This window comes from Zingiber officinale, chromosome 1A (genome assembly GCF_018446385.1).
Source record: "Zingiber officinale cultivar Zhangliang chromosome 1A, Zo_v1.1, whole genome shotgun sequence".
NCBI lineage: Eukaryota > Viridiplantae > Streptophyta > Magnoliopsida > Zingiberales > Zingiberaceae > Zingiber > Zingiber officinale.
Genome location: NC_055987.1, coordinates 190,887,522 through 190,915,518, shown reverse-complemented (window position 1 = coordinate 190,915,518; position 27,997 = coordinate 190,887,522). Strand labels below are relative to the sequence as shown.

General features: G+C 40.5%; 3 protein-coding genes across 3 annotated transcripts; 2 read left to right on the top strand and 1 right to left on the bottom strand.

Moving 5' to 3' along the window:
- Nucleotides 1-191: 191 nt before the first annotated feature.
- On the bottom strand, nucleotides 192-9,662 carry LOC122038856 (pyrophosphate--fructose 6-phosphate 1-phosphotransferase subunit alpha-like). The gene is made up of 19 exons (XM_042598811.1): nucleotides 9,509-9,662; nucleotides 7,530-7,702; nucleotides 5,912-6,024; nucleotides 4,598-4,672; nucleotides 4,395-4,508; nucleotides 4,231-4,298; nucleotides 3,958-4,041; nucleotides 3,679-3,732; nucleotides 2,769-2,849; nucleotides 2,556-2,649; nucleotides 2,409-2,482; nucleotides 2,205-2,315; nucleotides 2,036-2,080; nucleotides 1,892-1,948; nucleotides 1,637-1,741; nucleotides 1,440-1,556; nucleotides 1,124-1,230; nucleotides 716-881; nucleotides 192-481 (listed from the first exon to the last, which is right to left on the bottom strand). Exons 1-19 carry the CDS (start codon nucleotides 9,596-9,598, stop codon nucleotides 356-358), a joined length of 1,854 nt encoding a protein of 617 aa, XP_042454745.1. The 5' UTR covers nucleotides 9,599-9,662; the 3' UTR covers nucleotides 192-355.
- A 723-nt stretch (nucleotides 9,663-10,385) lies between these two features.
- LOC122038854 (AT-hook motif nuclear-localized protein 10-like) lies at nucleotides 10,386-15,063 on the top strand. The gene is made up of 3 exons (XM_042598810.1): nucleotides 10,386-10,534; nucleotides 10,888-11,520; nucleotides 14,931-15,063. Exons 2-3 carry the CDS (start codon nucleotides 11,100-11,102, stop codon nucleotides 15,032-15,034), a joined length of 525 nt encoding a protein of 174 aa, XP_042454744.1. The 5' UTR covers nucleotides 10,386-10,534; nucleotides 10,888-11,099; the 3' UTR covers nucleotides 15,035-15,063.
- Nucleotides 15,064-15,223: 160 nt separating this feature from the next.
- LOC122038853 (polygalacturonase inhibitor 1-like) lies at nucleotides 15,224-17,124 on the top strand. The gene is made up of 2 exons (XM_042598809.1): nucleotides 15,224-15,388; nucleotides 15,470-17,124. Exon 2 carries the CDS (start codon nucleotides 15,927-15,929, stop codon nucleotides 16,926-16,928), a length of 1,002 nt encoding a protein of 333 aa, XP_042454743.1. The 5' UTR covers nucleotides 15,224-15,388; nucleotides 15,470-15,926; the 3' UTR covers nucleotides 16,929-17,124.
- Nucleotides 17,125-27,997: the final 10,873 nt, after the last annotated feature.

The following is a 27,997-nucleotide window of genomic DNA, read 5'->3' as shown; positions in this document are numbered from 1 at the left end:
AACCCGGCCCTTGACAAATGTAACTGCCTTGTCGGTGACAATGCAAGTGGATGCAATCTGGTTGAAGTTCTTCAAGTGCCATACCTCAAGATATAAGATGGATATTGACTTTATCATTCGCAATGTCACAACACAAAATGCTGATACCAGTTTGTCTGTAACTCTTCTCTGGTGGCAAAGGATCCAAATAATAAAACAGAAATTGTTTTTTTTCTTATTCCTCTCATGTAAGAAGGAACAAAAGAATAGAAAAACATAGACTCAAAAAAGCAATGAACATATATCATCATCAGTTTGTAAAACTGAGAGGGTAGAATGGAAAAGGTTTGACAAGAGTTCACGGTGAAAAGAGGTTTCAATGAAGTTTCTGCACGTTTGGAGAGGAAGACATTAGGGTCAAAGTTTCCGTCACGTAAGACATGGCACTTAAAGCTGCTTTAAGGACATCCTGCGAGCAGCCAGGCTTCACAATGCTTCTTACCTATATAAAATTCAAAATATAGTAAAAAATAAGCTGAAAATGTAATATATCATTTCTTTCTTCCAGAATTATGAATTACAGAGAAAAAATATCCTAAGTGATTCATAACCAGCTAATGAAATAGCGCAGAAAGGGTTTATTTTACTGGAAAGTAGTTCCTAGTAAAAATGCTAAGGATGACAAGAATGCAAGAGTAGCAAATTTAAAAAATCCATTAAATGATATAAAAATAACCTCATCAAGATATTCCTGCAACTTTTTGATCCTGCCCATGTAGTCTTTATCTTCAACACACAGTGTGAGAGGTTTAACATCAGCACCTGGTCCTTCAAATTGGACAGGCCCTGGGTTTCTATAGATATCGTCCATCAGAAGTCTTGAGAAGTTGTTTCGTAGTAACCTGGAATACAAATTTAGGTAAGGTTGACTGATAAAACATGTTAATCTATAGTTTGCAGATGGAGGAAATAATCAAAAAGATCCTTGACTCAAATATTCTAATGAAATACTTGCATTCTTACTCTACGAATGAAGATTCCACAAATTATTATATCTGGTTAACCTTGTGCATTCAATAGAAAAAGAGAAATACCTAGCAATGAAATAGAAAGTTCAAAAAAGGATCAGTGAGAAACTACATACTCATATGCTTTTCCTTTCAAGTCAACTGTGGCTGGATGGATGGCAGGTTTTCCAATTGAGGTGACTCCAGGATGACATGACCAATGTTTCTTCACAGTCATCATTGCCTAGCAATAATCGAAGCCTCTCGTCAAATGAAATTTATGTACATCAGTAAAGGACAATTCTAACTTAACCCTTAGAATTTGCCATAAATTGCAATTTAATCCTAAAACTAAAAGTGTCGATTTGGGCCAGCAGAGTTTGCAAGTTTGTTCAGTTTGGCCGTTCAAAGCATTTGAATTTCAGTAACAAGTTGATGAGTCACAGGTCTTACTGTAAATGGAGCAGCACCACATTTCCACTTGTTGGCAGGGTTTTTCAGATTTGTAATGGTAGCCATGTACCCATTCAAGCCAGCTGCTAATATGTGATAGCACACATGGCCAAGAACCTAAAAAGAGCATTAATTTGATAGACGTCACAACTCAGATGAGGAACTTAAACATACCAGTTGCAAAATGTAAGACATACAAAGGCATAGTCGCAATCAAATTTTGATGGTAAGGATCCTCGAGCTTGATACCCAAAAAAGTGGCATATTGCATTGAACTTTTTTCCTTTGTAAGTACCTTCCTTCTGTAAAATAATCCACAACTTAAACTGTTTGCATAGAGGATAAAAGATGCAGCATAAAAATAAATAAAAGGGTCATGACCATTAATAGAAAGTAAAAACTAAGTTGTCAGTCTGAACTACTGGAAATTCTTGAATTTAAGTTGAACTTACTAAACGCTTGTTCATTTCTGTCTCAACTAAATGTGCAAGAAGCTTCTCTGTCTCAATCTATATAGAAAAACACCAAGCAAAAGTAAGAGAAGAAAATGACTCCTCTTCAAATATTTTCAATATGTCAAAATGTTGAACGTTTACTTGGGAAAGCTGTGCAGAGTCATCAGATTCAGGATGTAGAAGTAACTGCAGTGTACAACATGCGGTTTTAGATTTGATAAATATTTCAGGAAATATTTTCCACCATCTAGTGAATAAACATCTAAATATATTCTAATACACAAAGAAGCAACTCAAGAAAGACCTATACCTGTTTCCTGATGAATGGTGGCAAGAATTGAAATAAAGCAGAAGCCCAAGGTGAAAGTTGAGAGGAAATATCATCAACAGACACTCCCCGGTGATGAAGAGCATGAATTTCCTAATCCATTTGACCATTAAATTATCTAAAAACAAGTCTCTGAGCTTCAATCTAACAAGCAACGAAAGTATAATGAAGCAAGGTTTATTTTACCTGAAGCAAGGCATATAATTCTGGTATACTCTCCACAAGCCCTTCCGGAATAAGGATGACACCGTGATTCTTGTCTGTATCAGAAGCAATTGGTACATCAGTAAATGATTCATAGAACAGTACAGCAAGAGAGAATCCACATGTTACCCTTCTCAGCCCTGGCCTGGACTGCATCACATAATTGTTTTGTAATATCAAAAATTGTAGATTTAGATGATGTGACCTCCTCCCCTAGGATAACCTGAACCAGTAACAATAAACCAAGAGTAGAATCTGAGTAACATAGAAAATAAAAATAATAAGAAGAAGAAGATAAAAGGCAGCAAGAACAGATAAATGCAACCAGAAATAAGAACTTACCAGATTGGGATGTGACTGGAGAGTGCATTCCAAAGCTACATGGGAAGCCTTACGGCCCATCAGGCGAATAAAGTAATAATACTGAAAAGCAAATGAAATCTTAAATAAGTCAAAGAAACAAAATAAAGCAAAGCAAGTCATAATAAGCCCTCAGATAGTGTACGATTGAAAGCACCATGTACAAAAGAACAAATGCTAAAAATTTCCAATTCAGTGCTGATTACTAGATCAGCTTGGAATGATACCAGATTAGTGTTGATTCATATCAACGGACAATAAGGACAGGGAAATGTCTGGTTCAATCACCACTCAATGTTTTCTAGATATCTCCCCTTCCAGTATGATCCACCAACTAATGCAAACCCTAGTTTTGATTTACAACATCATCTATAGAGTGAATCAAAGTTTCTCATCTGTGTCAACCACCAGATATGGAGGAACACTAAAGGAAATGGATTTGTATATTTGACAGGAATAGCAACCATTTATCCAAACTTGCAATAGAAGAATTGACACAAGAGAGCAAATGAATGATGAAACCCAAGGATTGAGAGATGGTATATTCATTCTTGTACAGCACAAGAGGATACACAAAGAATATAGCTCTCACTAAAGTATATACTAGGATGAACACTGATGCAAATTTTCTTCAAGTTTCTGTGACATGTCACCTTCCAAAAGTGGGCACATGGCACAAAGAGAAAAGCATGGAAAAAACAACAAAATGATACTTTCTGAAATAGAGTATATAATTTATATAATTTTTATCCTTGAAAGGAATCAAGGACATAAAGTGAAAACTAGGTGGATTTTTTTTGTATTTTTCAGTGCTATGTTCAAACACAACACACAACCATCACTCTACGTTATCACAAAGCTTTGGTTTTAAGCTAAAGGAGCAAGACAGTACCTTTTCAGCTGAGAGGGCATCTGTGCATACGTTACTTATCAGTTGTGAGTTAACCTGCAAATAGAATGACGAGAGTAATTTTTGTTAGGATATTTCATTGAACAATATCAGCCACAACCATGGGAAAGTGTAAGACGCAACCAGAATGTATTTTGAAAATCAAAATAAAAAGGCTATGAGAAATATGATTCTCTGAATTTAAAAGAAAATAAAAGGTAACTCCAGTTGCAATTCATCTTAGGAAAAATTATGTAACTAAGTTCACTAAAAAAACAATACCTTGCATATTGTGTCAAACCCAACATTTGTTTCAACAAACTGATTCTTTAGATCTCCATTCAAGGTTACAGGAACTCCAACCACCTGTCAGCAAAATTTCTTCGCATTTAATACTTCTAGAAGATCAAACAAAACAACCTTTTTCCTCATAAAGATCCACCAAAATTTGCAATAGTAGATACATCAATTTGTCAAATTAAAGTCCTTTGGACACCAAATAGATACAAAAAATATTAGTTAGTTTGTTGAATCAACAAACTCAAAATCTGGAACCTTTGTTGGGCATTTTAACTCCGCAAATGTCTCAGCAAGCTGGGCAGCATCTGTGTTGGAAGTAACTCCTAGAGAATTGCAAAAAAAAAAAAAAAAAAAAAAGGATAATCAACAGTTAATCCTGGCTATCTGAATAGACATACTTTTGCATAATTAGACAATACCTCCAATAATGACAAGGCCGTCTAACATCAAGTCTTTGCAGGCCAACATTGCAGCATTGACTTGTTCTGTTGATCTTATCTGATCCTTTGTCCGGCCAAGTAAATCATAGCCACCTACAAAGCCAAGGAAAAATTATAGTTAGAAGAAATATATGAATAAAGTAGAAGAAAAACTGTCAGATCATAGGTATCCTTCAAAAAACCTTGATTTTTATAAGTTGACAGGATATCGTCAGTTATTTCCACTGTTTGCTTTGCAAATAATCCTTCGGTACCTCCTGCAAGGAATGAGAATAAATAATGTTAAAGGATACATATACAATTCATCAAAATTGTAGACCATCTAAATCATCCAAGTAGCTACCTAGTAAACACAATTTTGTAAAGCAAAACAAATATGATTTAAACATAACAACTAGAACAATAATTTCTGGGACAAAAAGCATTTGATTGTTGAGGTAGGTCCAAAAAGCATTTGAAAGATATTAGTACACTTTGAGCCTTATTTTTTTTTAAAAAAAAAAAACTCCAAGAATTAAGATTGAATGGACTTAACACATTCTTGGATATAGAGAACAACCTAACAAACAAGTCTGTTGCATGAAAAAAAATAATAATTTAGATCTTTGGAGGCTTCCACTATGGCAAAATTCCTTTTCCTATAGCAGGATGTTTATTGAAGTATTCTTTTTCTGATTGTACCCAAAAAAAGTAGTCATAACAATAATAAGCAATTAAAACAGCACACTGATCAAAACTCATAAAATGAAAGTTAGTAAAATGCATAGAAGAGATGCATAAAATGAAATTAGTATTCTTTTTCTGATTGTGCTGGTAGAAAGTCAAGACAAAAGCATAGAAGAGATGCTAAGATTGGATGGTAAGTACTAACTTGGCATTAGTAAAATGCATAAAGAACAGCATAAAACTCCAAAGGGCTAAGATTTTAGACCCAAGTATAAGAAAGAATCAGCAAAAATCTAAAATATCCAAACTTATGAGCACTAAGAAACACTCAAATGAACAATTAAATTAACCTTTTCAATCAAGAATGGAAACAACTATTCATCTATAGATTATGATTAATATCTCATAAGAAATAGGATTTAGAAAATTATAAAGTTAAATGATTTAGTGGATTAATAATAATGACAAATTAAAAATTGTGAAATGTATGAATGCCCAATTTTACTTTGTTGGGCAATTACCATTTCTATACTCCATGCACCATGGTTGGTTTGAAAATTTACCTTTGAGGAACTGCACCTCTTTCCATGATGTAGTAACCTCAAGATTTACATAGATAAATAGACTTGCATAAGGGTAAAAAGACAAACCTCATATAACCAATTTATATTTGACCAATGAATATCATATGTAGAATTAAGATGCAAATTCTACTAAGAGCACAAGTGTTGAGGTGTATAACAATTTGAACCAGATATCATTACAGATAATGCAACAAAAAAGCTATATTTATATACTTTTAATGAATATTTAATAAATACTGGACATACCAACAAATCCAAGCAATGTACTTTTAGGGTTGTGGGTTTTGATAGCATCATGAAGACCCCAAATGACGTTGTGCCCCCCTGGGGATTGCCTCCCACAGAATACTATACCAACCCTACAACAAGAAGCAAAATGGTTAGAAGTTGCTTGAAAAAAGCTACTAAGACAAATTGCATGTTAAGTATTGATTTTTATAAAGAAAAAAAACTATTAAATTTAAAATTTGCTAAAATCCTGAATCAACAATAAACCCAAGACACATCTAACCATGGTTTAAAATCTCGAGCTATCAGAGTTTTGGTGTATGACCGGAACGATACGATTTCAATACTATATCATGTCATGCCGATATGATTTCGGTATTTTTTTAAATATAATATTATTTAAAAATAACAAATTTAATCTAAATATTAAAAATAAAATAATTTTCTAAAAAGAAGAAAAATATACAAGATCGTACTCCTCTATATGGTAAATAAATAATAAATTTTATTATATATTTTTAAAATTAAAATAAATAAAAATATATATATTAAATTAATGAAATAATTTTATTAGGTTTTGATTAAGCTTATTTAGATTATCAATTATTGCGGGGAGTTAATTGAAAATATTAATATAAAGTTTAAGTTTCATCAAGTTTATCTTAAGTTTTTTTTTTCCTGCAACATCGTGCGAGCGTCCTACCCTACGCAACACAGCATCCTCGCGAGGCCACGACCGCCTCGTGATGACCTTGCGAGGCCGTCACAACCTCACAGACCTTGCGGTCGCGGTGCGGGTAGGTACCGATACTAATCCTGTGCTGGAATGGTAAATATTGCCCATTTAAGGCAGCACAGTTCGGTATTTCAATCCATGCATCTAACTAATCTCCATACACAAAATTTGCATAATGTAAGTTAATCAACTTGTTAAAAATTTCTGATCAATTCAAGCTTATTACTTATGTGTCAGAGGTTGACTCTCCATGAGATGACAAATCAGGTTGGCATGCATACACCTCAATCCAGCCAATAAGTTGCAGATTGACTAGATAACTGCGAGTTAGACTGATAGGTTATAATCAATATTTTCAAAACCAGATTACACATGACTCAATGAACTGGCAGACTGCCAGGTTACTGATATGAATGTTTCAGCCAGCCAGTCACCTAATCCTTGTTCATCAAAACACAATCCAGCGTGGCTTCAGTAAAGGCACAGTTATTGCTGAACAGCAAAAGTATCACCATACTTCACAAATATATCCTTGGGTCAAGTGTACCAATTTCCTCCATCCATACAGCCTCATCCAATTGAGAGACCCTCCTAATTGGATCATCAGTTCATACTTCAATCACAATGATCCTCTTGTTTGCAATTAGCTTATCCTCTAAGAAAATACTAGACTAGAGCGAACTTATAAATTTCCTAGTACATTCTGTATATATACAGTCTATCATTTTTGAGTTGCTAATTCTACAAAACCTCTATTTTCATACTCGTAGTGCATTGGATGACACATGTAAATGTTGTCAAGTTGAAAGGTCCACAATGTAATGTACCTGATATAAAATAGCTCTTGTATTTTAAGAGGATGTCAATACTAGAAAGATGAATTTATATAAGAAAATACACCTAATATTTGGTTGCTCCACTATGATATGCGCATCTGGAACTTTCGCACTAGGCCTTAAAAAATGTGCCAATGGTTGCCCATAAGTGTGTGGAAATACTTGGCTAATGACATGTGCATTAGTGGGATTAACAGCAGTTGTTGCATCTCCAAACTCAACTCTGACTGCATTGCCCTGAGGAGAGGATACAAGAATAATCTCTTAGAACATACCAGAATACAATATGAGTAGCAACAAGACTAATGACCAGCAACAGAAATAACCTATATTAAGACAGCTGAATCAAATAAAGAATGCTTGCTGAGTTGGGTTCAATAGACCAAGGTCAAGCCATGATAGAGTTTTAGCCAATAAAATATGATACAACGATAATTTTGTATCTGGCATTAAATTAACTTGGAACCACATGCGTCTAAAACACATTTTACTAAAAGAAACGTAGTTGTATGCAAACCTAGAGCAATAGCATAATGAACCATCCCCAGGATCTATTGTTAAGAAGAATGAATGACTATTTTCATTAGTAGCATGAAACCAGCCCGGTTACCGAATAAACAACCAGAAAACAAGAAAATGAGAAATTGTCCTCTGTTCTACAACATTTGAATAATTCTAGATTTGATCGAAAATGTAAAATATTATAGAAAAATTCAAGCTTTTTCAAATTTTGGAGATGAAAAATATTATATTTTGGGTTTAAATTAAATTTCAAATTTTGTAATTCCAATCCTCTTCTCCACTCTCCTCCATATGATCGTCTCTCTCCAAATTTCTCTCTTTCTCTTGTCTCTCATATTTCACTGTGCATGCCCATCAACACTCGACCCTCATGTTGTCTCGTCATGCCAATATGGTCTTGCTTGCCAACGACACACAAAATAGTGATTTCCTCTCGTGCCAATTGGCACAGCTCGGCATTTCAATCCTTGCAATAGACTATGTATATGTTCTAAGGGATAATTACATGTATATAAAGGACACAATGTAGAAGCCCTAAACCTAAAATATCAATGTGGGTAATGGAATTGCTGAACATCCATGACATCTGATAAAAAAAAATGATTTTTATGCAAGAATAGAAATGCATTATTATGAACTGGCATTACTGGACGTTGATTCAAGTAAATGTCAAAATCTGTAAAATAACCATCAATTGTCATTATTTTTTGCAACTGTATTTATATTCTTGAAGACAAGCAGTAGAGACAATTATTTACTATATGAAAATTTGCTATAATAGTTACAATGTTTAGACAATGCATCCATGCAAAATGGTAGCCTAACAATTCCACATATATGTCTAAGCTTTTGAGAATTCGTCGTTGATAGGTTCGAATTCAGGAGTTCAAAAAAGGGGGAAAATTTAAAAAAAAAAATCCATTCAGATTCCATATCATTATCAATAAAAAAACGTAATGAACCATTTCATTTAACTAACTTTTTCTAAAATTGACAAAAAGGATCCTCAAAATAAAACGTTTGTCGCATGATTGGACAAAAATTAACAAACGTAAGTGCTAAAACAGCATCTCCACTAGAGTTAACTAGTCCAGAAAGAATTTCTCCCAGCCAGGACTAACGACACGCTTAAGAATACTTTCATTACCTCCCTAAGCAGTCCTGAAAAAACTGTCAGTAAAAATAAACAAAAACGAAGACTGCTCAGTGCGCCACAACCGCCCGAGCTCTTCGTGAAACGTTTAAATGACACACAATATCGAGCGCGTAAAGCATGCAAAGAAGAGAGATCTGAAACGACAGTTTCATCTCGCACTATCAAACTCTCAAACCACCAAAAAAACTTCCAGATCCAACAGGAATGCAGAGCATGGACGACGATCCAGCAATTCCCCCGAAAAACCCCCACACAACAAATAGAAAACGCACTATTCTCTATACCCGATCAAAAACAAGCGAGGGTGGACAAAACGGCGACGGCAGGAAGACAAAAACACAGCCCAAAAATAGCGGAAACGAGACCTGAAGGCACGGCGGAAGTTCCGGTTGGTACAGCGAACGCTGCTTTTGCAGATCTGAGAGCTCCCTGGGCACGCCGTAGTCGGAATCCATCCTCCTCCGCCTGCCTCTCTCTCTCTGCCTTCCTCTCGCTTCTACTTGCCTTGTTGCCCCGCCGCAGCCCGTTAAGTAATGAATTGAAAAGAAGCGCTGAAGCGGTAGGTTTACCTTACAGTCGAACCAAGTCAATGTCCGTTTCCCATCCGAACCACCAATCAGCTAAATGTCTCACCTGAGTTGTTCATTTTAGTGGGCCCGAATTACTACACCAATGGTAGATCATATTTTACTTAAGCGTTGTCTAAACAGAGACAGGCGATCCGAAGCCTCAAGTATCGACTGTCGCCACCAAAACCTCTGATCCAATTCCAACCGTTCGAAAATGCCCGGAATCTTTTATTTATTCACAGAAAGGCCATCACTGGGACCCGGAAATTATCCGATCCATTTAAGAAAAATATTGAGTGCCATAAGATTCGTGTCCAGACACGTACCCGCCCGATAGATATTCTTCGTGATGTTGACTTATAACTTGACGGTTGGCATCCGTTTTAGATGAGGTGGACCTTAAAATAAGAGAATTATTTTAATAATTTTTAAAAATATATCTATGTTTAAAATATTGCTTATATTCGATTAAAATATTATTTGTCTCGTTTGGATATTTGTAATTTGAGCATTTAATGGAAATATTTTAATCTTTCCAATTTTTATTTTATATTTTTAAAAAATATATATACTTCCAAATTTATCGCTTATAATATTATTTTCCTTAAAAAATTACTAGAAATTATTGGGGGGTGATCTGGAATTGTGCATGACAAATTTTGCTCACCAGCTGCGAAAGATTCTTCCACTGAGATTTCTTCTCTCCCACGATTTGTTCGGTACGCTTCTCTGCTTCGCCCTGCCAAATTCAAAAACCTTTTTTAATTGTGCTTTTTTTTTCCGGGAGCAAATCGAGTGAAAGAAGGCTGAGGAACAGATCTCGTAATTTCTCTAATTTTTCTTGTAGATTTCCTTCTGAATTTGTTGTTTCAGGGTTTAATACCTTTATTTTTTTTATCTTCCGAAAACCAAACGGGTTCCTAAATTTCTCATCTGATAATTTCTTATTTTAATTAATTACCAAATTTCGAATTTCATATTTTTATTTCACCCAAAAACTCGGTCGTTCTTGACCAGAATAATTTTTTAAAACAAAAACCCCTGTTTTTTACCACGCTTTCTTGTGTTCGCCGTGAAATTCTTATTTCCTCTTCTGAAGTCATGTAACTTTTGAACTAGATCTAAAAAGCTGCGATTTTGATGCTGTTTCCCCCCTTTTTCCTATGTTGTTTCAGGAAACGCCGGAAAATTTTGAGAAATCAGTTTGAATTCTACTTTCTTTTCATTGTAGGAGTATAGAATTGCTCAGAAATGTATCCGTGAAAATAAAAATCTGATCTTCTTGCACTTTCTTAATGCCCGGCGAAGGTTTCCGTCAATTCATGTTTGCCGCCGGGCGGTCAGTGTTGGGATTGTAGCAGTCGGGAAGCATAAAAGGAGCTAACCCATGGAAAGAAATCTGTCTTCTCTGTTCAACGCGAAGGTTGTTGATCATGAGAATGGTGTTCGCGTCTACGAACCATCAGGCAGTGCCAGTGTTACTCCCATGTCTCAGGGAGTGACTGGTTGGAGTTCCAGTGTCACTCGTCAATTCCATGCAGTGGCAGGCGGCGGCGGCGTCCTTTCTCCCGGCAATAGCTCCGGGGAGTCCTTCAAGAGAAAGCGTGGCCGTCCAAGGAAGTATGGTACCGATGGCACGCCAGTACTCGGCGTGCCACCGCTATCTACAAGTCCGGCGGCTCCTCCTCCGAGCACCGGAATGTTCTCTCCGGCTACTCATGTAGCTGCAACAGTTGCTGCAGAGGGTGCCAAAAGGGCTAGAGGTCGTCCACGAGGTTCAACCAACAAGCGACACATAAAAGCTCTTGGTAAGCTACATTCTCACTGTAACCTGTAATTTGTATTGTAAGTTGTTTGCTTCTTGGAAAAGTTTACAAGTCTTCCATGAAGTTTCTGTTGTTTTCTTCCTTGGTTGTCAATTGAAATCAGTTGGATTTATCTAATTCACGGTATTCTATTTAGTATGGTTATCTATTTGGCTCTAGAAATTGCAACTTTGATGACATCAAGAATTGCTTGTCTTCGGTCCGCCATGGCATTTGTGTTTCTTACAAGGTAAATTACTTGCAGGTTCAACTGGAACTGGATTTATGCCTCATGTTATTGCAGTTAAAACTGGAGAGGTAAGTCTTGTTTGTTTTGTTAAACGAGAAATGAGTTTAACAGCATTCTATTTGATATTGTCCGGAATCTGAGTCATACGAAGGTCGGATGAGCTGTCGCTGGTGTTGATGGAGAGGTAAATATGACACTCTTATCGTATGTGTCCCAGAGAACGGACAACCCCGTGGCACTAACGGACGGCGGTAACTAAGCCAGCGGTACTTGAGCTCTGCGCACACTAAGACAAGCACACGGAACGTTAGAAGCCACAAACCAGGAAAAAAGTCTCCGGAGCAGCCATCCGACGCTCAAATCAGGTCATTTTTTCTCAAGTAGAAAGAAAAGTAGAAGACAAGTGCAAATGTGCGAAAGAGCGTACATGCTCAAAGGAGAGGATCCCCTTTTTATATGACAGTGCGTACCTCTGGAGTTTGACTAATGTCAGGGAATGTCGGGTGTCAGGACATGTTTGGTGATGGAGGACACGTGACACCCTCTTGTGGATTGGAAGAAGATTTCATCCGCAGATGACCGCAAATCATTGAAATATTCCCTGACATACAGCAGTTATTCTCTGACAGACGGTTACAATTTCCTGACTTTGTTATCGCGTAGCGCCTTCTGTCTCGTCTGGGTATGACTAGGAGCAACTTGGGATGATCTGTCAGGTATAGCACGTGGCCTAAGTCTTGAGGGGCAGGGAGAACTGTGGGGAGATCGCTTGCGCTCAAGAGCTAACTGAGAGTTGGCCTATTGAGAGAACCGGGTTTGGATATAACCGAACTGTGAAAACCCAGCCAGTTGGAGCAAGTCAGGCATCACCCCAATTGCACATTCTGCTTCAAATCTGGGATCTTGATCTGTAAGTACTCGACTGGCATCATGCGGCTGATAACACCAGGCGGTCCTACCTCTTCTTTCCCTAACTGCTGACTGTCACGCCCTCCTGACTGTTGACTGTCATCTTCTCTTGATTTCTGACTGTCATGTCTCCTTGACTCTCGACGATCGGATCCTACCATGATGCACCATATCACTATTATTTTTGAAATTTTTGCTACATCATGATGCTTTCATCACTAGTATAGAATAATTCAATAGGTGGAACTTAGTTGAACACGAATTAAGCAGTAAAATAGTTATGAAGTTTCAATCTAAAGATTATTGATGAAGAACAATAATCAGCTAAATAGTTGTTTTCTCCAAGTTTAAGCCATCTTTTTAGCTTCACTTATACTATTTGGGTCAGCTAAATAGTAAGACTCATTTTGACTGTAGTTGAAGAACTAGGAAGGTGCTAGTCTGATTAGGTCTCCAAGCATGCATAGGTGTGACTGGTGAGATATTTTGTAGAAAAGCAGGTTTCACGATGTCATGCATCAACTATTCAACTCAAACATCCTCATGAGGTAATCAGATATAATCAAAGAACTATTATGTTATTGCTAGGTGATACGATGCGTGTTTTGTGAAGTCAATAGGATAATGTGGCCCGAAGTCAAGGTCGAAAGAGGGTCAACAGTCAAACTGATTTGGAGGACAGGAAGGTCAAAAGTCAGGTCTCCGTGGCGGGTCAGCAGTCAAGCTGATGTGGAAGGTAGGAAGGTCAAAAGTCCAGCTGACGTGTCCAAAGTCAAAGTCTCAGCGGATAGGGCGGTCAAAGGAGGAGATCATAAGACCGGCCTTAACAGAGTAATAAGCGGTAAATGGGCCCGCGGACCCGATATAGCTAAGGACGGAGAATACAAGCCAATAGGTCTGAGGCAGACCCAACGTGCAGGTCGGGACGTTCATGCCCTGGATAACAGCAGACAGATGTGGGTCGGCAGGCAGACCTAGCGTGCAGGTCAGGACGTTCATGCCCTGGATAACAGCAGACAGATGTGGGTCAGCAGGCAAACCCAACGTGCAGGTCGGGACGTTCATACCCTGGATAACAGCAGATAGATGTGGGGCGGCAAGTAGACCCAGCGTACAGGTCGGGACGTTCATGCCTTGGATAACAACAGACAGATGTGGGTCGGCAGACAGACCCAGCGTGCAGGTCGGGACGTTCATGCCCTGGATAACAGCAGACAGATGTGGGTTGGCGGACAGACCCAGCATGCAGGTCGGGACATTCATGCCCTGGATAACAGCAGACAAGTGTGGGTCGGCAGACAGACCCAGCGTGCAGGTCGGGACACTCACACCTTGGATAACAACAGACAGATGTGGGTCGGCAAACAGGCCCAGCGTGCAGGTCGGGACACCCCAAGCCAAAAGTCACCAGTCTGAACATAGACCTGGAAGGCAGATCGAGATAGCAGACGACAAGGGCAGATCCGGACACGAGCTTAACACAGATCGGAATATACAAGTTGAAGGCAACAGTATATAAAAACAGGGCAAGTCCAGATCCTGGATCGGTCAAGGGCTACAGGACAAATCAGCCGAGGAATCGCAACCGCTTGTCAGAGGGAATAATCAAGGTGTCAGGGAATATACCAACAGTAGGGGTTTAATACACCTTTGGTTTTGCCGCCAGCTTATTAGGAAGAGCCACGTGTCAACCACCGTCAGACAAAGCCTGACAGCCGACATTCCCTGACACCCGTCAGACCCAGGAATCTTCGTTGCAGTATAAAAAGGGATGTCTTGTCCCTTATGCAGGTACGCTCACTCGTCATTTTTCACTAGTCATTTACTTCTCATCCTTTCTCTGCGATTTCTGAGGGAAAAGTACCTGACTTGAGCGTCAGAGAGCCTGACCCGGAGACTTTTTCCCTGGTTCTTGGTCTCTAACGACCGGTAGACTCATCTGAGTGTATGCAGAACAATAGCGTCATCGTCCTGATCATCTTTCTTCAGAGGCCGCCCGTACGAACTTTTCCAAGAGGGTATCCAGCGTATCCAGCACTTCAACGACTCTCTGTCAACCTTTCGCACAACAAGATCCGTCGTCATCCGACTCAGCTTCCGGACGGGATCACTAGGCTTCAATATCGAATCCTTTTGTTGCACCTGCTAACTTGAACCTCACAAGTTTTGCAGATTATATTGCTTGTAATTTCAATGTTCGTCTCTAGCTCAGTCAACACCAAACTGCTTATATCTGCTTTCTTATACTTTTCAGGATGTATCAGCAAAGATCATGGAATTCTCGCAGCAAAGCAGACGTGCGATTTGCGTCCTGTCTGCAAATGGTGCAATTGCAAATGCCTCTCTCTGTCAGGCTGATACACACGGTAGCACCTTAACTTACGAGGTCAGGCTCCGAATCTACTACGCACCTTTCATCACTACATTTTGTGACTTAAGTTGATCTTTTGAATCAACTGTGGAAATGCCTGTATCACCTGTTCGATGCTTAAACCTGATATAACACTTGGTGTAACGTTGTTTACAATTTCATGCCCTTTTTAACAGGGTCGTTTTGAAATCTTGTCACTCTCTGGATCATTCCTGCTGACCCAGAGTGGAGGAGGCCAGCATCGTCAAACAGGCAGTCAATGTGTTTCATTAGCCGATCCCGACGGGCATGTCATAGGCGGCCGGGTGGCGGGCGCATTGATAGCGGCCTCACCGGTGCAGGTAACGTTACTACTATATGTTTCTTGTTGCTTTTTGGTGAAGAAGGCAAGTGAATGAAAATGATCGAAACTGCTGCTGCAGGTGATCGTGGGCAGCTTTAGCTCTCAAGGTCAAGGGAAGAAGGGAACTTTGCAGTCGAGCACTTCAGGGCCTTCTGCGTCCGGGGCAAAAGGCTTGGAAAGACTCGCGTCGCTTGCCGGCAGCTTCTCGGCTTGAGCACCACGACACACAGTGAACTAACTTTATACAAGTAGAGATTTCCAGCCAGCCGCCAAATAGCAGCAGTCCTCTGTGTTTCCTGTGTTAATTGAATCGATTGAGGTTGTGTACACATTCTTTCTTCTTCTTAATTTTTGTGGGAAAATGCTGGTATAAACTTCAAGATCCAAAAGTATTATACACGTTTTGATCACGTGAACTGCACTACTAAGGTCAAACGTTGGTATTTAACAATTCTTGACCACCGTCGGCCTTTGTCTCTTCCGGCGTGCTATAATTGGAATTCCAAGCCAGCTCCAGGTCACTACTTGACGAGCAAATGGCTTATCCTTGGACTGCTCTGCTCTCCTCTGCGTTCCTTATCCTCGTCACAGCTCCCGCCGTGCTCTCCGCCTTCGATTGCAACGCCGGCGACCGTGCCGCCCTCCTCGCAGTCAAGCACGCCCTCGGCAGCCCTCCCTTGCTCGCCACGTGGCTCCCCAACACCAACTGCTGCGCCTGGGACAACCTCTACTGCGATACCACCACCGGCCGCGTCTACAACGTCTACATCTACGACGCCGGCGTCGCCCCCGGCACCCCAGTCCCCGCCGCGTTAGGAGACCTCCCGTTCCTGGAAAGCCTCTCCCTCGAGGACATGCCCGGCCTCTCCGGGCCCATCCCTCCCTCCTTCGCCCGCCTCTCCCGCCTCTACCTCCTGTGGATCTCCAACACCTCTGTTTCCGGCCAAGTCCCGGCCTTCCTCGTCGGCACCAACCTCAGCGCGCTCACCCTGCCAAACAACAAGCTCTCCGGCGCCATCCCCCCGCAGCTGGCCCGGCTTCCGTACCTCCGGTACTTGGATCTCAGCGGCAACCATCTCTCCGGCTCGATACCGCCGGGGTTGCTCCACGGCGAGTACCAGTTCCTCGTACTGTCGAACAACAGGTTGAGCGGGGAGATCCCCGCATCGTACGGCGAGGGGGACGTGAACACGATCGACTTGGGGCGGAACCGGCTGAGTGGTGACCCGGCGTTCTTGTTCAACCGGACGCGGCCGACGGTGAAGCTGGATCTGTCGCGGAACGAGTTCGGGTTCGACCTGACGAAGGCGGAGATGCCGTGGCAGATGGAATACCTGGACCTGAGCCACAACCGCCTCCGGGGCGGCGTCCCGAAGTCACTCAAGGACTTGTACAAGCTGCGGGTGCTCGACTTGTCTTACAACACGCTGTGCGGGGAGATCCCGACGGGGAGGGCGATGGCGTACCACGCTGCGGCGAGCTACCTCCACAATAAGTGCCTCTGCGGTACGCCGCTACCGCCATGCCGTCGCCTGTGAGCGGAGCTACGGCATGCGTCGCGGTCTCGAGAGAGTTAATTAAGTCGAGTGCAGCTTGCTCTGTTCGTTTTCTTCTCTGACCGTGATCCATCTCCCGGCAGCGCAATCAATAATCAGGATCGCTCTGTGTTTTGTGTCAAAACAAAAGGAACTTTAGATCTTATTCGTAATTTATTTATAGAAATGAGTTTCGATATATTATATATTCCATCACAGAGTTTAAGAATTAAAAAATATGGTCTCGTATCTAACATTTACCATTTGTAGCAATTTCTATTTTATAGCTAATATAACTATGTGTCAACTTGGTTGTATCAGTTACGAAGATAGTTGAATAATTATATCAGGTGAGTTGTATTTTTAATAAAAAAAAATAAAATTAGACTTTGATGATTTTTAAAACGGTATTTTACCAAAGAACACAAGTAATTATGTATTTTCTACTATCACTTATGTGGTTTTTGAAATGTGTAGTCTCTTTTTGCCTTTTTACTTATCTCTTTTTTTCATTTTTACTTTTCTCTATTCTTGTTTACATTTTATTCAAATAATACCTTTTATTTGTTTTTAGATTTTTCAGCAACATAGTATTAATGTTTTTCGAAGGTATAGCAAAATTGTTACCGACTTAAAATTTTAAGAGAGTATAACTTTTAACTGGGATTGAACCACAGGACGTACAATATATCAAATTAAAACTCGTTTAGAGATCTTAAATTTGATATATTGTATGCCACATGGTTCAATATGAATCAAAAGTTATTACTTCTCAAAGTTTACTCAACATATATATTCTAGTAGCTACAAAATCGTAACTGCTACAAATTCAACTTTAAAAAGTCATAACTTTTAATTCATATTGAACTATTAAACACACAATATATCAAATAAAAAAATTTTGAATAAGTTTTAATTTGATATATTAAGTGTTTTGTATTTCAATACGAATTAAAAGTTATAGTTTCTCAAAGTAAATTATAGTTGTATTAGCTAAGATTTCATAGTTGTTAGAATGTGTTGTTGATCTTCGAAAGACTAGTAATAATGTTGTTGCTGAATTAAACTTTGAGAGACCACACTTTTTTTATTGAGATTTAATCATAAGACATAATATATCAAATCGAAAATCTCTGAATGAGTTTTGATTTGATATATTGTGCGTCTCATGGTTCAATTCCAATCAAAAGTTTTAGTCTTTCAAAGTTTAAGTCAGCAACAACGTTGTTGCTAGTCTTTCGAAGATCAACAACAAGTTGTAGCAACTACAAAATCGTGGCAGCTATAACTATAAGTTATAACTTTGAGAGTCGTACCTTTTCATTTGGGTTGAATTACAAGATACATAATATATCAAATCAAAGCTCGTTTAAAGATCTTCGGTTTGATATATTGTGTATCTCATGGTTAAATCTGAGTCAAAAGTTATGACCTCTCAAAATTTACTCAGCATACACGTTGTAGCAACTATAAAAATATAGTTGTTACAACTACAAGTTAAATTTTGAGAGATGATAACTTTTAATTCAGATTGAACTATGGGGCACACAATATATCAAATTAAAGATCTTTGAACAAACTTCGATTTGATATATTATGTGTCATGTAGTTCAACCCGAATCAAAAGTTATGATATCTCAAATTATAATTTATAGTTTTATCAGCTATGATTTCATAGCATATACAATGTATTGTTGATTTTTAAAAGATTATAACTTTTGACTGGGATTAAACCACTACATGCATAATATATTAAATTGAATCTCGTTCGAAGATCTTCGATTTGATATATTCTGTGTCTCATGATCTTATCTAAGTCAAATGTTATGGTCTTTCAAAGTTTAAGACAGTAACAACATTGTTGCTGACCTTTTGGATTAGCAATACATTATAGCAACTATGAAATCATAGCTGCTACAACTATAAGTTATCGGTTTGAGAAGTCATGACTTTTGATTCAGATTGAACTACAAGACGCATAATATATCAAATCAAAGTTCGTTCAAAGATCTTTGATTTGATATATTGTACATTCTATGTTTCAATCTGAGTCAAAAGTTATGACCTCTTAAAATTTACTCAGTATACACGTAGCAGCTACAAAATCATAACTTCTACAACTATAAGTTCAACTTTAAGAGGTGATATATGTTGGTGCAATCGATTTCTAGGGTTTCGATATTTGACAATATGTCAATGTATGGTCAAGTTGACTTAGGGTTAATCCAAAAAAGACTTGATATTTGGAAGAAAGAAATATAGTCAGAAATAGATGACTAGCAAGGGTAAGTCATCCTAACCCAAGGTTAGGCATGTGAGAAGTCTACTAAGCTAATAGTCCTAACTGGAGGTTAGGCAAAGAGAAGTCCTGGTGAGTAAAGTTTGATCCTAGTGAGTGAAATTAGGTGGTTGAAGTTCTGGTGAATAAAGTCAGGCCGTAGTGAGTGAAAATAGGTGGTGGAAGTTTTTGTGAGTGAAATTAGGTAGTGAAAGTCGAGGTAAATGAAGTTAGGCAATGGAAGTTCTAGTGAGTGAAGCTAGGCAACCTTAGGGGAAGGTAACCCTACGTCATAAGTGTTGTTATCTTGACGTCCGCTAAAGGGGGGTGAATAGCATCTCACCCAAAACGTCGCTTTCTACAATGGTTAGTACACATAGCGGAATACAAAAATAAATACTAATAAGAGAAAACAAACCTAACACGTAGATTTAACGTCGTTCGGAGATAAAACTCCTGCTCCACGGTTATCCGTAAGGTGGACGATCCCTATCCGCCAGTGGATGACTCCCCGGAAAACCTCCGGCTAGCTCAAGCTCCTTGTCGGTGGAGAAATTGTTGGAGTGTATACTGAAAGCCTAAGCTTTGTAAACATTCATTATGAATAAAGAATCACATTTGGTCAAATTGTCTACATTTGTTTGTAGTTGTTCAATTAATTTATATTGTAGATAACATAGCATGTGGTGTCATATGCAGAAGATAATGTTATCAGTACCTTATAAATTATAAACAGTAGCTCACGACCAAAATGGAAAGGAACAAACCATTAGTAGGTCGTAGTGTAATTAGGTATCAGTTTATCTTGACTGTATAATTACACTAGTACACTCAGAGTGTATTGAGTAGGACCATTTGAGGTCGTTTCTTTTGTACTGACTTTATAAAGAAACAAAGACCTCGGTTATTATGGAAGTATGTGCTCTTAATCCTAATATAATAACAAGCACATATATTTGATATTTATTTCTTTAATTTATCAATGGGTGAGGTTTAGTTCGATGAATCAATAAGCCCGATAAATTGGGAAATGATATCACTTATAGTGTGTGTTGTTGATTATAGAAGGAAACTGTGTCCTAGAGATACTAGGTTGATAATGTCCTCAAGAGGAGCTCATAAGGATTGTCATGTTAAACCCTGCAGGTGGACTTAGTCCGACATGATGATAAGGTTGAGTGGTACTACTCTTGGACTAAGATATTAATTAAATGAGTTGTCAGTAACTCACTTAATTAGTGGACATTCGATATCTTAAACACAGGGAGACTAACACACTCATAATAAGAAGGAGCCCAAAAATGTAATTTGGGATTGGTGTGGTAGTTCAATGATAGTTCTATAGTGGAATGAATTATCATTGATAAAATTAAGTTGTGTGTTCGGGGCGAACACGGGATGCTTAATTTTATCGGGAGACCAAAACCAATTCCTCCTCTCGGTCCCTATCGTAGCCTCTTATTTATAGAGTTCTATACCCACCTATACCCACCTTCTATACCCACCCAATTGGGGCCGGCCAAGCTAGCTTGGGAACAAGCTAGGGCCGACCTATGGCCGGCCCTAGCTTGAACCCAAGCTAGTGGGGGCCGACCAAATTAAATTAAAAAGGAATTTTAATTTTAATTTTTATTATGTGGAAGAAATAATTTATTAAAGAGAATTTAAATTAAAATATCTCTCTTATAAAAGATCTACAAAAGATTAAAGAAAGAGATTAGATCTCTTTCCTTATTTGTAGATTGGTGAGATATTTTATTTTCTCTTTAAAATTATTCACATGATAATAAAATTAAAATTATAAAAATTGTCTTTTATTAACCATGAAGAGATTTTTAAAGAGAAATTTTATTTTTTAAAATTTCCGGAAACAAATTAGGAAGTTTTAATTTGTTGATTGAAACTCTCCTAATTTGCTCTTTTGATTGTGGCCGACCATCACAAGTTGATTGGGAAATTTTATTTTATTTTTCTCAATTAATTCATGTCAAGGAAAATTAAGGAAATTTTATTGTAATTAAATTTCCTAATTTGCCTAGGCCAAGGAATATAAAAGAAGGGGTGAGGGTGCCTTCATGAGATAGAACATCTATTATTCCTCTCCCTCTTTTGTTCCTTGGTCTGGCCGGCCATCCTCTCCCTCTCTTCCTCTTGTGGTGGCCGAACCCTTCTCTTCCATTGGAGCTTTTGTGGTGGCCGGATACTACTCGGAGAAGAAGAAGAAGAAGGAGAGAAAGCTAGCATCTCTTGGAGCTTGGTTAGTATTTTGGTTTTCTTCTTTGGTGAAGTTCTTCCTTTGTGGCCGAACCTTGCTTGGAGGAGAAGAAGGTGGTTGGTGGTTTCTCATCTCGGTAGATCGTTGCCCACACAACGTCCGAGGTTAGAAGAGGAATACGGTAGAAGATCAAGAGGTTTTTCTACAAGGTATAACTAGTAATTTTTATTTCCGCATCATGCTAGTTATTTATGGAAATAATACCAAATACAAGAGGCTTACGTTCTAGAATTTCGAATATGTTTTTTTTCGATGCTGTGTTCTTTTGTTTTTCTTTTCCTTGTGATTTGATTGTTCTCTTTGGTTAACCTAAAGTTATTTTAGGAAATTAAATATTAGCTTTCTATAAAAGGTTTTGTCTAGTCGGTGGTGGTTGCTCCCATATCCAAGAAGGCCATGTGCCTCGCCACGTCAGTACTGGGAACCAATTATGGAAATTAATATTTAATGGAATTAATAACTTAAGGAGACTTGGGTCGAACGTGTAAAGTTCCGCAGGAGATCCAAGTCAAAACCTAAAAGAACAAATAGATTAAGTTTTGGATCAAACGTGTTAAGTTCCGCAGGCGATCCAAAATTTAATTTAAAAGAACACATGGTAGCTAGGAAAAGGTTCAGACCTTTGTACAAAATTTTTGTACAGTGGAACCTATAGGTTTTCCGAGTAGCAACCAACAGAAATCTTGCCACAAATACTTGAATACAAGCAGACCGATCACACGAGGTCTTGCGAGACTCTAATAGGCTTTAACAAAGTCTATTTCGTCAACTTTGCCCAAGCACCCCAAGCTCTATTAAATAGAGCTCGGGAGGAAACACCAAGTGTTTTCCCGTCACGAGTCGACTGGTACAACTACCAGTCGACTGGTCCTAAGTGAAATTCAACTGTTAGAAGCCAACGGTCGACTATCAGTCGACTGCTACAGTGCACCAGTCGACTACTACAGTGTACCAGTCGACTGCTACAGTACCGGTTGACTGCTATAGTGTTGGTTGACTGTTATAGTGCCGAATGACTATTTTCGCAGCCGTCGGGTACAGAAACACTTTGTGCCCTACCTAGTCAACTAGTCAAACCCTAATCAGGATTTGACCGCCGAATATATTCACTCAGCACTCGTCCTCATCCGACCAACCAAGACCTAGCCTTCTAGCCTCCTCCATCAGCCTCATGTCCCTCGGATGTCTCCCCATCCTTCACGTCTTGCCTTCTGGAGCTTCCTTTGGCCTTATCCTTGTTGTCGGGTCTTCCTTTGCCAAGAGGATCCTCACCTCCGGGACTTCATCCATTGCCAATTCACACTTGGACTTACGTTGCCAGGACTACATGTTTGGACTTACATCGCTAAAACTACATGTTTGGACTTACGTTACCAAGACTACATGCTAGGACTTACACTGTCAAAACTCATTCTTGGACTTTCCTCCTTTGCCAAGATTACACTTGGACTTTCTTTGTTATACATGTATCTTGCACACTCATAATGCATATCAAATATAATAATAAACCTAACTTAAATCTTTGCCCAAACATCAAAACCTAGGGCACTTAGATTGCTCCAACAATCTCTCTCTTTTTGATGTTTAGTAACCTGTTTAAGTTAGGGAAACATAAATGCAATAACAATGCGAATAGACATAAAATCTACGCATGCATAAGTCATGGAACCTAACCCTAGGCTCCCCCTTCACCTAAGCTCCCCCTTGAGCTAGGATTTTCCGCAAAGGTAAACTTCTCCCCCTTTGCCTGAACAACTCTCCCCCTTCACCTAAGCTCCCCTTAGCTAGGATTTCTTGCAAAGGTGTATAGGTTTCCCACTTAAATCTAAACTTCTCTCCCTTTGGCACATATCAAAAAGAGGTTCAACAATATCCTAATTATTAAAAACTTGTCATTCAAACTTATCATAAACTCATGTATTTATTCCCCATAGATCTCATACATCTAAACGAGTTGACACGGTTAAGAACAGTACTGAAAAATAATTTCAGGCTAGTATCAGTCGACTGCACTAGGTATCAGTCGACTGCCCCCTTTAATTTCCACTCAGAGTCCTCTGTGTTCGAAATACATTATTACCAATCGACTGGTATCGACACCAGTCGACTGCTCTCATCAAAATGAGCTTACAGAGATATTCTGTGCTCAAAAATACTGTTACCAGCCGACTGGTACCCTATTTCTGTAAAAAATCAACCTTTTTAACTCAACTTCAGAAATGCACCAGAAATTCCACAGACCTCCAAAAATTCTCAAATTTTGTGGAGAGATCTATTTTACCCTTGTCTACTTGGAAAAAATATATATATATAAATATATTTATCACAGATCCCAAGAATGATACAAAATTCAAAACTATCTAAATGGTTCAATTGAACATTGACATAAAGTCCTAGTTTTTGCTTCCTCTTGATGTATTTGTACATGCTAAACCACAATGCATCCCTAGCATTGGTTTATATGACATATATATATCCAAAACTAATTTTCATGCAATATGAAATATTTTTCATATTTTCATGCATGATACTTAACCCAATTGTGTCAATTTCTTGGATTTGAGACTCAAATCTGTCTCTAAACCACTTTGACACATTTGATGACCCACTTTGAGTCCCAAGAATAATCCGCTTGAGATTCATTTACCATATATCTCAAAAACTCTTTGAGCTCCCCCTAGAGCTCTTAGTCTTAGCCACCTCTCTAGGTGACTCATCTACTATGACTAGGCCACTTCGGTACACCTCGGGTGACACTTAGCCTACAAAACTCACCTTATTAACTTTAGACATCTTGTTTTTAGTTAATTTATTCTTGTCCTTAACCTTGGACACCTCATCCTTGCTGTAATTATATGTCATCCTAGCATATTCCTTCTTATTGACCTTGGATGACTTTCCTTTGTCCTTGGTCACTCCTCCCTTATCAATGTCATGTGCCACCTTAGAACTTGACCTCCTTTTGGTCTTGGAGGGACCCAATTTGATATTTTTGGATTTTTGACCACCCAAATACATGTCAAGTCCTTTAGGTTCAATAATGAACCTTTCTAGGACTTTCTCCATTTCCTCAAGCTTTGCCTTCAAGGCTTGCTTTTTCAATTCTAGGGTTCTAACCCTAGAATCAACATGTCCATCATGGACATTCCTAGACCTACCCTTCCTAGGCATATGTCTCCCCTTCTTAGGATTAATGCCTAGATTTTCAACCACCTTCTTCTCCTTAGGTAAGATAGGTTGTTTCCTTTTAGGTCTATCATTTGAAAATGATTTCCTAGGGTTATCACCTACATTAACCCTATTCCTATCATTATATCTAAAACCATAAATATGCATGGGCAAATAATTCATATTATTTCTAACATACATGGAGGAATTTGAATTTGAACTTGAATTCAAGTTAGGGTTTACCTCCCTTACCCTTTAAGCTCTCTTCTTCTCCCACTTCTTGAAGTGCACTAATTTCATGAGCTCTCCTCTTCTTGGACACTTTGTGTGGTAGTGACCCCACTCACCACATATGAAGCATTGAATATGCTTCTTCTCCTTGACTTCATCCCTACAACCCACATTAGTTCTTAAAGCAACTTTACTAGGTTTTGGGATTACCTCCTGATCCGGCGGTAAGAACAGGGGACCCTCGTTGTAAGGGGTCAACGCCACGTGGAAGTCAAAAGGCCAGGCGGTCCATCGAAGAAGGTCGGATCAAATAGGCCGACCGAAGAAAGGGGTCTGACCGACCGGGCGGCCGCCCGGTGTTTAGCCGATGGCAAAAGGCACCCCTATGGAAGTCGGGGTTCCGACGCTCATTGAGCAAGACCGTAGGGCCGAGCGGACTGCACGCTCGGCCGAAGACATGAAGCATACTGCTAACAGTCGCCACAAAACACATTACCGATAATTTCCCGAGTGGACCATCATATATGACCGGTCGGACGGAAGCTGGACGTGGGCCGGTCGGACACCCGGCAGGAGTTCGGGGAAAAAGACAAGGGACATCTTCTGACAGCTGGCATGCTTCGTGATATGGTCATACTCCAAATCACGTGACAGGGGGTTCCGCTGTCCCATCGAGGATATGCTTGGACTGTAGCAGTATGGGTCAGGTAAGCTCACTGACAAGCCCTTACTGGAGTATGGGCTACGGACACGTGTACACCTCGATATGTGTGCACTCGCTTCTCTGCTGCCCTATATAAAGGCCCTCATCCTTCGCCGGAGGTACGCGTTCTAATATTTCGAGAGCCACTTTGTCACTGCTTGCTTGCCTGACTTGAGCGTCGGAGGGTCGCCGCCGAGAACCCCTTTCCAGCCCGACTTTTGTGCAGGTTCGCCGGAGCTTCGTGCAACCAGTCGAAGATCCACATCAGCAGCCGGGAGCGCCACGTGCCCAGCGTCCGTTGGTTCATCATTCGAACAGGATCAAATTGGCGCCGTCTGTGGGAATGCTCCTGCATCCGAACGGAAACAATGGACGAGACTGGACGACAACACACGGTAACGCTCTCCACGGAGGAACTCGACGCTCTGATCGAGTTGAGGGCCGCCAAGCTTGTGGAGCAAAAACACAAGGCAACAGCCGAGCGGCCAGAGCAGCAAGCAACCTCAGCATCTGGTGGCCGAGCGGAAGCACCTCAAGCCACCGTTGCATTCCACCGGGCCCTATTTCGCACCCTCGAAGCCGCACCCACTCATAGAGATCGGGGATCTTCTTCGGATGAAATGCCGAGACGAGATGACAGAAAAGGAAAAGCCCCTCGAGCGGACTCATCTCCCGAGCGGATTAATCGCCAATTTTCAGAGGCTATCCTACGAGACCCTCTGCCCAAGCACTACGTGCCTCCGACGATTGGCGAATACAACGGAACCACTGATCCGGATGATCATTTGGGCAAGTTTGACAACACGGTAACCCTGCATCAATACACAGATGGGGTGAAGTGTTGGGTTTTCCTCACCACCCTATCTGGATCAGCTCAACGTTGGTTTCGGAGGTTACCGGACGGATCCATCACTAGCTTCAAGGACTTCCGGACGGCTTTCCTCCATCACTTTGCAAGCAGTCGGCGCTATCAAAAAACCAGCGTTAGTCTGTTCGCCATCAAACAAGAAGCCCGTGAATCGCTCCGAGCTTACATCCAGCGGTTCAACAAAGTGGCCATGGATATTCCAACGGCCACCTCGGAGACCATGATGAATGCCTTCACACAAGGCCTCGTGGATGGGGATTTCTTCCGATCGCTCATTCGGAAGCCTCCCCGAGACTACGATCACATGCTACACCGGACCAACGAATACATCAACGTGGAGGAAGCGCAAGCGGCCAGGAAAAAAGAAACTCTAACCGAGCGGGCTCCTCCTGCCGAGCGGAAACAGCACGCCGCTCATCAGCCGCCCAGAGGACCGAGGGCCGAAACAATCCGCTCCCCCCATGCCAGGTCTAACGTGCAAGAGGTAGTTGCTGCCCGGCCTAAGCCAAAGAAGAAATGGACCCCGATGTTCTGCTCCTTCCACCGGACGGATACGCACAACACAAGGGATTGTTGAAGTCTTCCCTTCGTGGCTCATCTCGTTCCCCGGAATGGCGGCCGACGGTCTCCCTCAGTCGACAGGCGACAGAGAACTCATGAAGCCGATCGGACGCAAGCTGATAGGCGACAGCAACAGACTCCCAATCGGCATCGCTCTCCAAGGCAGGAGAATCGCCGAACGTCAAGAGAACGGTCTCGACCATCCGCTCGGGAAGAAGAAAATAGAAGTAATACTTCCCGAGACGAGATCAACATTATCACTGGCGGGCCGACCGGAGGAGACTCCAACCGAGCAAGAAAGGCGAGCGTCCGGCAGCTCCAGATCCATGCAGTCGGCTGCAGCCGAGAGCGGGCGAGTGGACCCGAAATCAGTTTTGGGCCTGGGGACTTGGAAGGAGTTGAAGTGCCCCACGACGACGCTCTGCTCATCAAAGCGGTAATAGCCAACTACACTATTCACCACGTTTTTATTGACACAGGAAGCTCGGTCAACATAATATTCAAAAAGGCGTTCGATCAACTACAAATTGACAGCGCCGAGCTGCTGCCCATGACAACCCCCCTCTACAGGTTTACGGGCAATGAAGTCCTACCGGTCGGACAAATCTGGCTGGCCATCTCACTGGGAGAAGAGCCGCTCAGGAGGACGCGGACAGCGAACTTCGTGGTGGTAGACTCTCCCTCCTCCTACAACGTCATTCTGGGACGACCGGCGCTCAGTGAGCTCCGAGCGGCCGTCTCTACCTTCCACCAGAAGATCAAGTTCCCCGTCGAAGACAAAAGTGGGAGAAGTACGGGGAGATCAATTAGCAGCTCGGCGATGCTACGTCGAAATGGTCCGAGCAGAAGCAAATTCCGCTCGGAAGTCGCCACAGATCGAGGTGAATGCTATAACTGAAAAGCCTCCCTCTTTAGTTTATGAAGAAAAAGAGGAAGTGCAGATACACCCGACCCGATCGGAGGCCACGACATTCATCGCATCCGACCT

Excerpts from the sequence above, each read along its gene's own strand:
- LOC122038853 (XM_042598809.1), top strand. The coding sequence starts at position 15,927 with ATGGCTTATCCTTGGACTGCTCTGCTCTCCTCTGCGTTCCTTATCCTC.
- LOC122038854 (XM_042598810.1), top strand. The coding sequence starts at position 11,100 with ATGGAAAGAAATCTGTCTTCTCTGTTCAACGCGAAGGTTGTTGATCAT. Across the intron at positions 11,521-14,930 it reads GCGACACATAAAAGCTCTTG|GATGTATCAGCAAAGATCAT; the intron begins GTAAGCTACATT and ends TATACTTTTCAG.
- LOC122038856 (XM_042598811.1), bottom strand. The coding sequence starts at position 9,598 with ATGGATTCCGACTACGGCGTGCCCAGGGAGCTCTCAGATCTGCAAAAG. Across the intron at positions 4,042-4,230 it reads AGTTAAAATGCCCAACAAAG|GTGGTTGGAGTTCCTGTAAC; the intron begins GTTCCAGATTTT and ends TTTTGCTGACAG. Across the intron at positions 2,850-3,678 it reads ATGCCCTCTCAGCTGAAAAG|TATTATTACTTTATTCGCCT; the intron begins GTACTGTCTTGC and ends TTTGCTTTTCAG.